Source organism: Vanessa tameamea, chromosome 5, assembly GCF_037043105.1.
Source record: "Vanessa tameamea isolate UH-Manoa-2023 chromosome 5, ilVanTame1 primary haplotype, whole genome shotgun sequence".
In the NCBI taxonomy this organism is placed as follows: Eukaryota; Metazoa; Arthropoda; class Insecta; order Lepidoptera; family Nymphalidae; genus Vanessa; species Vanessa tameamea.
Window position 1 is genome coordinate 8321800 of NC_087313.1, and position 12887 is coordinate 8334686.

General features: G+C 29.3%; 1 protein-coding gene across 2 annotated transcripts in view; it reads right to left on the bottom strand.

The window, feature by feature from the left end:
* Window positions 1-12887, bottom strand: part of LOC113392306 (mucin-2-like) — a 62690-nt gene that overhangs the window by 20785 nt on the left and 29018 nt on the right. For both annotated transcript variants that reach the window (XM_026628664.2, XM_064215018.1), the window contains exon 2: window positions 1857-2100. In XM_026628664.2, the coding sequence (XP_026484449.2) occupies window positions 1857-1932 (76 nt within the window). In that variant the 5' untranslated portion in view covers window positions 1933-2100. The remainder of the gene's footprint in view (window positions 1-1856; window positions 2101-12887) is intronic.

The window sequence follows — 12887 nt, forward strand, 5'->3', positions numbered from 1 at the left end:
TGTATTAAATCTATCGGTCAGAAAATAGCAGGTATATGTTTTAATGAGGTGTTTTTTTTGCAGATGAGTGTGCAACAAACCGTGAAATTAAGTTCAAATAAAATAAGATTGCAATGTTTCATTTGTCACATAATTTTAATGCAAGTTAGGATATATGTTACTTTCCCTAAACACAATGACATCAATTGAAACTACAATTTTTTAATTTACATTAAAAAAAATATGTTCGACTTCATATTTATTTTAATTTCAAATGGTCGACTTATTAATTATATTCAAGTGCATTAAATAATTCATGTCCATTCAATGAAATATTACTATTAATTGCATCGCCAAAATTACGTAATCGTATTTGACTAGTCGTATCAATAAATGGAACATATTAACATTTTCATTTGCAATTTGTTAATTTAATAACCTAATTAGAAATGAAAATGAAATAGCGGTACTGTTTACTATGTAATAATTTAAATTATATTTAAATTAGATATATTAAAGTACCTAAACAAAACGATAAAATTAAATTTCATTATAATAATCTATATTCTTAAAGAACTACTTTCAAAAATAATAGAAAATTCCAAAAAAATCAATAAAACATGATTATATTTTCTCATTAAAAATTTATATATATATACAATATACTAGCTATCATACCGGGATGTGCAAGGATAGAAAAATGTATATAATACGTTTATATCATTATTTATATCATATAGTTTATATAGTATATATCTTGGTCGGCATATTTTTTTCGGTAACTTCGACATTTACTGTCATTTTGCAGCCAATTTAAACGAAATCTTTATGAATTATACACCTAATCCTTCGTTATAAATCACTCCTTTCACTAGTGAATATGGTTTTTAAGGTAGTTAATAATTAAACATACAGCCCAAACACATAGAAGCGTCGAATATATAACCTCTTTTGTTTTTAAATCGTTTGAAATACTTTTTGGTCAAAGGTATATTCTGCCTTTTAAAAAAAATCCACTATGCCGCTCTTGTGCGGATTTTAGGGTTATAATTAACAGTTTTATTTATATGACAAAACTTAACTCCAAGGTCCCATCTCCGTAAATTAATATTATCCTTCCTCGAGCAAGATTGTATAGTATTTTCGCAAAAATGTTAGTCGATTAATAAATTAAAAACGCATGTTAATAAAACATTGATAAATAATGCTTATTACGCGACAAAATAATATTTATTGATGATAACAAATCTTGGTCAGCATTCGTTTATTTACAGGATAAATAATTATTTGCAATGTTATGCAATTTAATTGGCACAAACACTAACGTATTGAGTTCTTTGCCGGTACATCTCGGTACTATTTATTTCCGAGACGGTGGTAAATTTAATTTAATCTTGTATAATGACGATTCAAGTGCTTGCAAGAGCCTACTTGAGTGAAGAAGATTTTCATTTGATTTGCTTTGATGATTTCATTAATTTTAATGTAGTATTTAGAAGATATAAGACACGTCGATGCTTGTCCGAATTTTGATACGCGACTTTTGATTGAAACTCACGTGTTCTATCAAATGTTGCGTCATTTAAAATCTCGATTAAAATTCTGTTTGTGGTTAGAATACTTTAATCTTAGCTAATGATTGCACCAGAATTTATATATTATTAATAAAAAATATTCTGAACTCGAGCTCGGTGAATGAGGATACCAGCATCAAAATCTGCTGCATGTTTTTCCACCAACCCGCATTGAAGCAGTGTGAGTGTGCTTTGGAGAATTGATAAAGTTTGGAGATGAAACTATAACCAGGCAGTGCGAGATAAACAGACGTCTGCATATTTTTAATTCGCTACTGCATCTTCTCAAGTAGGTACACTTACCTTGACACTGCGTGTCTTTTGTTATAAAAAGCAGGAAAGCGACGATTGTCGCAAATCTCCAACGTCGCCGCCCCATTTTATTCTACTATTTTCACCGTACCATTGATACTTTTGAAAAAGAGTCTCTCGTTCATGCGAACGTTTTAAAATTTCACAAAAGTCCAGCCATTTCTTGAGTATTTCATTTTGGCACAGAAAATTGTCACAACGTTTTACGTTGAAATCATCTCGTTCGCTCTCGTATCTGAAACAAAATAAATTATTTTGTTAATTTTATACAAAAAAATTATTTACATATGAAATACAAATCGAAATTTAAAATGTCAATTGTACAAATCACGACCGCGTGAAATGAACACTACGATTCTCTGGATGAAAAATAACCGAGCACTTCTATAAAATTGAATGTCAAAACGTAATTAACGGGAACATCTACTGGGAGAGGCAATTATCGAGTTGTTAATAAGGTTCAAATTAAAGTCGCCGTTGCGAGCGTCGTTCGCACCTATTTTTCGTGGTACGCTAATTATGAAACTCGATGAAAAGAGTGAAAACGCTTTGATGAGCTCTTATAAATGTATGAGACAAAAGTCATATTAAAAGCGTGCAATTAACTATATGCAGTATCATGTTAAATTGAATAGTTTATAATAGAGATATAATTATAATTTAAGTCTATGCTAATTATGATAATGTTCCTCACTTTCTATTGTATAAAATAAACAAATATGTTTTTTTTTTATTTCCCCCCATTTAATATGTAAAATACAAACGAATTCTACTTTCAAACTGTTTGTTATTGATATAATAAAAAAATAATCTTATATTTTATCTATTAATGATTTTAAATATTATTATATGTACAATGTACGTTAAATTTTGCGGGATTATATATTTTTTTATGAAATAGGCGGATGGGCAAATGATCCACCTGATGGTAAGTGGTCACCACCGCCCATAGAAATTAGCGCCGTAAGAAACATCTCTTACATCACAAATGCGCCACCAACCCTGGGAGCTAAGATGTAATGTCCCTTGTGCCTGTAGTTACACTGGCTCATTCACCCTTCGAACTGGAACACAACAATACTAAGTATTGCTGCTTGGCGGTAGAATGTATGTATGAATAAGTGGGTGGTACCTACCCAGCACGAAGCCCTACCACCAAGTAAATAATAATATTAATTATTATAGAATTGTATAATGTAGGTGTATGAAAAAGGTACAATGAATAGTTATTTTCAATTCTGTTCGAGATGTTCACGATATTTCATTTCGAAATAAAATATCAATCTTGTCGCTTATTAAAGCAAATTCCATAGAGATGTTCAATTCAGTATTTCATTATTCACATACTCATCGAAATTTTGAATACGAAATCAGTAAACACGAAATTGGGTTTAGTTTAATATATCGCTCGAAACGAGGTTTCAGGTAGATCAGACTAGATATCTAACTTCTACCCACCTTCACCTTTAGTTTCGAAGACGATAACTTTTTTTTTATTCCTTCAGAGGATAGGCAGAGAACAATAACATATTTTACACGTTACAGTTATGACGAAAATATTTAATTATAAGATTAATAATACGAAAATTACGCGAATGGTTTTACTTGTCTCAATTTCGTTCTGGTATAGTTAAAGTTTGTAATGAGACAAACAAAGTCTAGATGGTCCAGTGGTATGTTAATTTAAACCAAAGATTTCGGGTTCGAACCCGGAAAAGCACTTAATCATTAATCATTATGTATGTATTTACGTGATAATTAAGTTGTTCTTATGACGAATGAATTATTTACGAACGTAGATTAATACATGTGCACCAATAAATTTATATTTATAACTTGAAATCTTAACATAGAGACGAAAAAGGTGCCTGCTAGGACTTGAACCCGTTTTTAAATATAAATCACAAAGTTCGTCTACTATACCGACATGGTTCTTAAAAAGCAATTTCAGTAATTATCTTTTATCGTTCTTTATTTAAAACAGATTACTAAGACTTACAACCCTCATCAGAGGCGAACTTTTTTTAATTGCCATTTTGTGGAAAATCGCCTTTTTTAGTATCAGTAATTACAAATGTCAGTTTGAAATTCATTTCAAAAGTGTCAAATACTTGATCAACGATTATCACAGAACAAAGATCATACCAATGTACACCCAATTTAAATTGGACATGATTTTTTTTTGTAACGTTTTTTATGGCTATGGTAGTTCTTTGTCGGTCCGCAATAATTCAACTGTCAACGTGGTAAAAGACGCAATCATGTTATTAAAACAGATAATAAAAATATATTTTTTTAAATTGTACTTTGGTTTTCCGTGAGAAATAAAAATGTATTTATTTATATAATTTTAATAACAAATCAATAAAATGCAAAATTGTCGAAGCGCTCAGTTATCGATTTTTTCATTTTCCTTATAAGTCATATTTTTCGGCTTTAAGGTAAACATAAGTTATAGTAGCGCCTAGGCATACATTGATGTGTAGACATCCACAATCGCTTCCTTAATAAAACCCAGGAAACGTTGAAAGATATTAGAATATTCCAAGTAGACAGACGTATATTGGGGTTGAAGGATAGAGGAAATTGATTCCGAGAAAAAAGGTAGGTCAAATTATTGTTTATTTTTACTATTCACGTTCGCTTCATGAAACCTAGTCTAGCTGACTTATATATATATTAGTACTGTACCAAATATGTATATATGTAAGTATGTATAGTATGTATATGTATAGTATACACACATGTGTATATAACAAAATATAAAACTTAAATTTTTAAACTTGATGAAGTTATTTCTGTATAACACAAGTTAAGAATTTTTATTTATTAAATAATATATGTATTTTTAAATCTCGCGTCAATTTAATTCTAATACAACAAAAAGGTGTAAGTCTGAATTTGGAATGACTAATAGCACATTTAAATATACAAGTTACGTAACATTATCTATGGTATTAAATAATTAGTTATATTACATAATTATTTACTGAAATTTTATTTAAGTTCTACGTAACGGGTACGTAGTGAAACGTGACGCGTTCGACGTCAGTACGTGAAAGCGACGCGTTCCGGCTCGGCGCGCAGTTTCTAACCAATACCAACATGACTACAGAACATACATACGATTCATGCAAGGTTCTGTGCTAATCCTTTCAAGGTAGGCAATAAGTAATAAAGGTTTTTGTTGCTAATATTGTTGAATATAAAACACAGTTTATAACACTTTAAAAAATCAGATACCAAATATTTAATTTCATTAAAGACTTATAATATTTGTCTTAATTCAAATTTACTTTACATGGTATGTTTAAAAAATTAAAACTATCTTATTATAAACGATTACATCACTGTGTTCCGCCAAAATCTTTAGTCAAAGTAAAAGTGACATTGACAATTATGACTGTCAGATTAGGAATTCTTTAGCTGTCACATATTAAACACCCTGAAGTTGCCACTGATTGCTACTAACTTCATAATATATATATAATTTCTAACAATACTAAATACATAAAAATATAAATAAATGTAACTCAACAAAGAACAACACATTTCACTAGTTTAAAACCGTCATGATTATGACGAGGAATTATTTATACATAGATAAGGCCCGTCGTTTATGTTTTGTGCGGTACGGTTGAATCATTAATTATTACGAACACCATTGGGCATGTTTCGTTTAATATTACACGACAAGCAAGGGTTGCTATTGTTGTTACTATGCGTCAAATTTCATAACACTCCAAACGTTTTCTGGTTTATCTAAATGTATGTATAATAAATAGGTTATAATTACGAGAAATTTTAGTCGGCATACCATGTATTATATATTTTTTAGTATTCAATTACATATAAAAACATATACATTTACATATATATTTCGGTAAGTAAAAATTAAGTATGAAACATGTTAAAAAATTCTGTTGTACTTTTTAGTTTTTTATTAAATTGTAAATAGGTATTACTTATTCCAGAAGCGTGTCAATTATTCAAAGCATTTCTTACGATAAATTGACACGTTACAATAAATTTAAAAGTTTATTTTTTTTTCAAGAATACTTTAATTATTATATAAAAAGTTAACTAGACTTTCCTAATAAAAACATTTTATTTTATTTACTTAAGAACTGTTTACTTTTATTGGTTAAATTTTAATAAGCCCTTAAGTAAGTATGTATACGATTAAAAATTACAAATCGTTATCTTACCGATCATGATCGTATGGAATTAGCAAGAATACTAGCAGAACTTCCCTGTTGAATCGCAAATTTTATTATATTAATATATACAAAATAAAATTTAAAGAAAATAAATATTTTTTCAATAGAAAATAACAAATCAGTAAAAATTTATGTTGTACTATAATATTTCTTGGAAAATTACATTCAAAAGGAGGAAGACATTAGCGGTAATTGGTGAAAAGCGAATCAAAATACATTAAAGATTAATTATAGAGACGAACATTCTTCAAGGTAATCGAAGATGTAACGCTTGTTACGCCTTTGCTTCCACTGTTTTTATAAATACCTAATTTAAAAAAAAAACTTTCTCGAATACTTTACGATGTATTGACGGGTAATAAAATTAAAAAGTATATAGATAAATATAAAATGCCTTAAAAACGCAGTTTTGAATCATTGATATCAAAAACGTATTTGAAAATTTTAAATCGTGTATCAATCGTTCACTTTTTTATTGATAACCGTTTTGCAAAAAGTTACATGCTTGTTATGTGTATAGAACCGAATATAACAATACGATATATTTCATTGAATTTTTTTTCGATTGAATTTTGTATGCCTTGTAGAATTTGTAGTATTCGAATAGTTCTAACAAATGAATATTTTTTTTATCAACAATATTTTATATAAAATAATATAAAAATACAAGCAAATGCTAAGACGAATGGGAATGCTTGTAAAATGATTTTTGAAATCCTATAGATAATTAGCAACGTTCTTGATTTATTTATTGAGTCAAAAAATGATTATAATCATTGTATAACTATATAAATAATTTAATAGAGTCCTTTTATATCATAATAAACTTTTTTTATTGATTTATTAACGTCGCCACAGATATGTTATCCATGTCTTTGGTGCATCATTAATTTTTTTTTAATGCCTGCTTACCTTATTATGTTTACATAATATTATCATCCTTCAAAGGATTTAAGAGTTTTATTCCATGTTTTCAAATGTTTTACTCATATTTCAGTTCACTGTTAAAAAAAATACATCATAAGTCGGTTAATTAAATACAACGAAATTAATAAAAAAATCCTAGCACGCTTGCGTACATTTTCATATATTTTTTTCTATTATATCCGCATAATACGATATGCTTCACGAATCTTCTGGGTGAACGTATTTCAATGTTACTGTTTAAATGTATCATAAACAGAACTGTTTCTGTATTACTTCACACGTTTTTTGTATTCAATGCAATAATATTTACGTAATTCGTATTTAGTTTTTATATTATAAGTATGCTTCATGCTGAAATATATTCGCATTAAAATGTGTTCAAGAATTATAATCATCAACAATTTCATACAATTATTCAAACACATGATCACATAGATAAAAAATTCAATTTGATAACAAAGTTTCGATACTCTGCTAAATATTTGTTTGTAAGACTGCACTTGACAGCTTAATCTCGGAATACGTATGCACATAACTATACAGCCATGGTCTTTCACAAACAGCATTAATTGTTAAGCAAAGGGTTGCACAACAAGAGTATTGCATTCAAATAACACGAGTCCAAGCGTGTAGAGGCAGATTAAAATTATCCCCATTGTGGGGGTTATGAAACGTTCTCACGGTCGACGTATTGTCATGTGAGGGGCCGCGCTTGAGACTATTAATATTCAATTTTGTCTATTACCAACCACAGATAATGACTTCGAATTGTGTTTTATGCTAAGATCGAAATATTTTCTTAGTCAATGTCAAATGGTTTCTCTACTCCTAACGAATAAATTATCCATTGTATTTTAAAATTGATGAATTAACAAAAAAATATACGTGTTTTTTGAATGACGTATTATAGTATGAACATTATTTATTTAGTAACAAAGCTCTGTATTGTCGAATGTATAATTAGACAGTTAGGAAAAGGAACTAAATAAGAAAGTACGACAAAGCGTGAACTAATTAATCTTTTTATATTTTGTAAGAAACATTGTCGAAGTTTGTGTAAAAAAAATGTATACAAGAAAACCTCGGCTCGAGTAATTAGGTCTGAAAACAGAACAAAAGAGTTCGTAATGTATTTTATGTCCACGACGAATGACTGAAGATTATAGTGGTCGCAATTAGTATGGGTCATTACCGAAAGGCCTTTAGTGTTATGTGGAGGTCAACTTGACACATCGAAAATATGTCAAATACGTAACGATCGTGACAAAAATACATAAATGTTTAGTGCTCTGACCTTTCTATTTGACCTTAGTATCTATTGTTATTGACCAAAACAAATTTAATTTTCACGTACTACAGCTTGTAATAAAATTGTTCAAACTATAAAGACACAGACAATTAGAATGATGTTGATAATAAATTTATAAAGGTCATTAATAAATATATCTTTTACGTATCACCACCTATTACTGGCATTTTTATATTTAAATTTTTGTGATTTATAATTACTTTTTTGATTATGTTCTATTTTTGTTCTTTGGATTTATTTAAATTTTTAAGTTTTACTTCATTGGTTTGATATCATTTATAACATTATGTTTTTTTTTATCGTTAATACGATTTGTTTTTGTGTCTGGTTTTTGGTACAGTTAAATAGCCCTTCATTGTGTCATACAAACCTTTTAAATATTAACATTTTTTTTTTCTTGCCCACACCACAACACTAGTATCTTATTGACCGTTTGATAAGTCCAAAAACCAACCCACTATCAACAAAATCCAAGAAACACTGTCTTTAGCTATTATCCAATTTGTATTTGCTTCTAAGATATAAAAAATTAAATCGATATCGAAAAATAAAATCGTGAATGATATAGGACTTCATATATCAATGACGTGTGTTGTCATAGTGAAAAATGGTTGCCGCGAAATTCATCGCTTTTTTCATGATTTTTTACTCGTGAAAAATAGCTGTCAACGACATGAAATATCAATTATTGTTATACACCAATCAACAAAAAAAAAGCGTTCAAAAAACGTCACAGCTTTGCTGGACATGGAAACTTTTTCATCGACATATTTGGATAACGCATGGATTTTTAAATATTTCTTATAATAGTTGGAAAATGATTTATTAAAGATCGATTGTATGATCAGACGCCAAGTGTTGATTATATCCTCACACACACAACTTTGCCAGTTTATGCCTTCCTTATTCATCCTATACCTACACTATGATTTCCGTCTTCCTCTTGTAGAATACGAAATCCGGTCCACATCTAATCATGAGCCCAATCAATAGTCTATTCGTTGGACTTCAACATGAGCATAAAATAAACAAGAATAACATCCCTTACTGCAGAGAGCATTGGAGAAATTCTCCCCCAGGCATGTAGCTTGTCAATGCCAAAAATCGAATAGAAATTTTGGAATGCTTAATTGAAATCGCAATTGAAAAATCTATGAAAAGTTACTAGTGACTTACGAAGTACTGTTTCGGTTTTTTTTTGTGGCTTTTATTTATGCCAAAAAGGCACATTTTTTCGCCAATGTCACGTGCGAGTATCACTTTTTAACGGAACAATTAACAAATGTCAAATGCACAATAAAAATCAATCGTAGCGTATTTTTTACAATGCAGATAACGATATGAGCATCAACTGATTGTACACAGACTACAAATAACAATAAAGGTTTTAATAGAAAATGTAATAAACAAAATTCTATAAATGTAAATTAAAAAGCAAAATCAAAATATACTTTGTACGAGCACTTTTGAATTTAAATTTTACATTATAAATTAAGAGCTACCTCCAATTCAGAAAACTAATTCTAGCCTACAAACACTGGTACGAAACTAAGTAGGTACTATTTTCAACCCTCATTAACCAGAAATAAACTCATACAATGACTTACAATTAAATGTATAAAGTACTTTATTAATTTCATTCCAATGTTTATAAAGTGGTATATTGATATGTCAAAATTATAAAGGAATTTATTTAGAATAAATGCACTGCATCTGTTAACAAATAGTTTTACGTAAATTGAGCAAGAAATGTAAATCTCTATTATGAACAAACATATTAATTTAGACTCTTAATTTAGTTTTAGTATTGCGTAATTTAATTCCAGTGTAGTTTAGTAGAGAAATACGATTACTAAAGTAGTGGTAAATTTTAGATTGCAGAATTTAGTTGTACAAATTTTTATAACTTGCAAAGTTATGTTTTCAAGCGTATAAAGTTTTTTTTTTTTCATTATATCATCAATACACCGCATAATAACTTCAATCTCTTTTACGACAATTTCATAATCTGAATTCGTAACAATGAATGCCATATTTATCTTGTAAATGGAAAGTTAGTCTGTTTTGTCCGACCTAAATATTATTAACAGCGACAGCTTTTCGACTATTTGAGCAAAAACTATATTTTTTAATCTATTTATACTAATATGATAAATGAAAGTATGTCTGTCTGTTAAGCTTTATATTTGAGAAAATTTGTTATGAAGCAAGCATGAACCCCATGGAAGGACATAGGCTACCTAGTACCTAGTTTAGTTTGATATCTAAAACCTATACTAGTATTATATATATATATTTATATGTATGATTGCTATATAATAATTGGTTAAAGTTATAGAGCTGAGATGGCTTTGTGGTTAGAATACATATATTTCAATACCCTTTGCTTCATTTATATAAGAAAAACATACACCAACCCGTTTTGTGCTAGTATGGCGGTTTAAGTCCTCCAAGCTTTCTTCTAAAGAGGAAAGTCTTAGCCCCACAATCAATTACAAGCTGTTAGTTTTTGGTATTAATAATGATAATAATTTTAGTTTTGATCACAATTTTAATTTATGTATAAAGATTAAAAAATATATACGAAGGACCACAGAAGCCGCGGTGAACCTGCGCGTCTACTTTTGATGGAAGATAAAAATACGAGAGATTAATTGAAGCGAAAGTGACTGTGTAATGGGATACATAAATAAATAAAAATGTTACATTTAAATCATTTTTTAAAATTAAACTTTCACAAGCTGTTATTCATAAATTACCCCATTACCAAAACGCGTTCGACACAGACCGACGACGACATTCGAAGAAAATTGAGAAAAACTAACATTATCCCGACATATAGAGCATAAACAGTATCTAGTACCGTCATTAGAACCTTGCGTGAAACGAAACACCCATCTCAACGTTTCAATGCACACGAGAAACCGTAATTGGAGCGTAATAAATTTTATCGGCTTAAGTAACCGATTGAGCTATTATTTCACTATTAAATACCTCAGGAATTACGAGGGCTCAATCCGTTCTTAATGAGATGCTATTGATTAAACAACTCCCTAAATATTAATGCAAATTACACTCTAACGTCTAATCTATGAAGTTTAAAATAGAATGTTCCATTTAGGCGTCGCTTTCGAATTTTTTAACGTCAACATATGTGTTTTCGATCTGTCGGCAAAACATGCAAAAAGTAAAAGGAATAAATGAGCAATAGCACTAGCTGAAGGTTTATTTACGAAAGAGATAACCAGAACGTTACTCTGGTCTGATATTTTTGTAAAAGTTGATTTGAAATCCTGCTGATATGATGTACAACACGGTTTCAATACGATATAAGAATTACAGTATAAACTACCGTTTTTATGATAAGTATTTTACTTTAATTCCTTTGGTAGCTTGTAAACTTCAATTTAAGACTGGCTTGGGATAAAATGTCATAACTTGTTTTTTTTATTTAATCAGAAATAATTAATAGATAAATATAATTTATGAATATATAATTAATTATATACATTATTGATCACTATGTTCACAAGTAAATTAATAAAAAATGGCGCGATATATCAGTTGTTTTTCTCACAGATTCCATTTCGTGAAATAAGTTTAACAAGTTAACAGAAAGCAGCAGCTATAATAGAAATATAATTATATTTTTGAGCTATATCATGATAACTACTATGTTTCTTGCTGGTACTTCTCAGTAGAATCCATATCCCGAACCGTCATAATAATAAGACCATATCATTTAATAAGACGCTTTCTCAATCAGAGTGCAAAAACAAATACACAAATTGTCAAAATTACGTGTATTCATAGAAAATACTTTTAAAACACAATACATCCTGAAAAATAATCTTGGGACATTTATCATATGAACTTGTTTCGCAAATATTGAGGCGTATTTTTAAAGATGATAAAGGAGTATCGCAATAATTGACTCAATTTTTTATGGTATTACGATTTTAAATAACCAATAACGTAGTAATTCGTTTTAATTTGGATTTAAAATTGCAAAGCAGGTCGTAATGTTCATTGAATAATTTTATCGCTTGCTTGTTCATTAGTGTGTGTGTTAAATTTATTTTACAATCAAATGGGAAAATCTCGTGTACCTTAATTTTTTTTTTATTACCATAAGAATTGATTTAAAATACAACTATTTCAGCAAAGCCCTTCAATGTTCGATCAGAATGTCATAGTAATTCATGTCAAATACATTCTAACAAAACTTTGCCTTCGACAAAGAGATAGCCAACTACGCACGGCATAAGCACGTGACCCAACACAGGTGCACTCTTTATCCCCTAAATCACCCAGCGACGACAATATAATTGTGACGTCATCCGAGGTCAGAAAATCCAACGTAAAAGCGAAAGATCACAAGCGTGATTAATGACTTTACACGTTTACGAGATAATGTGTAACATCGCCAACTTAACTCGAAATTGCAATTATCAATTTCTTGACAAAAAACTATATTCTCGACGGAATTCGAACCCGGCTCAATATAATAAACCGCTTAATCTAGTCACTTGGCCGATGATATAGATTAGGTATATAATAAAATAC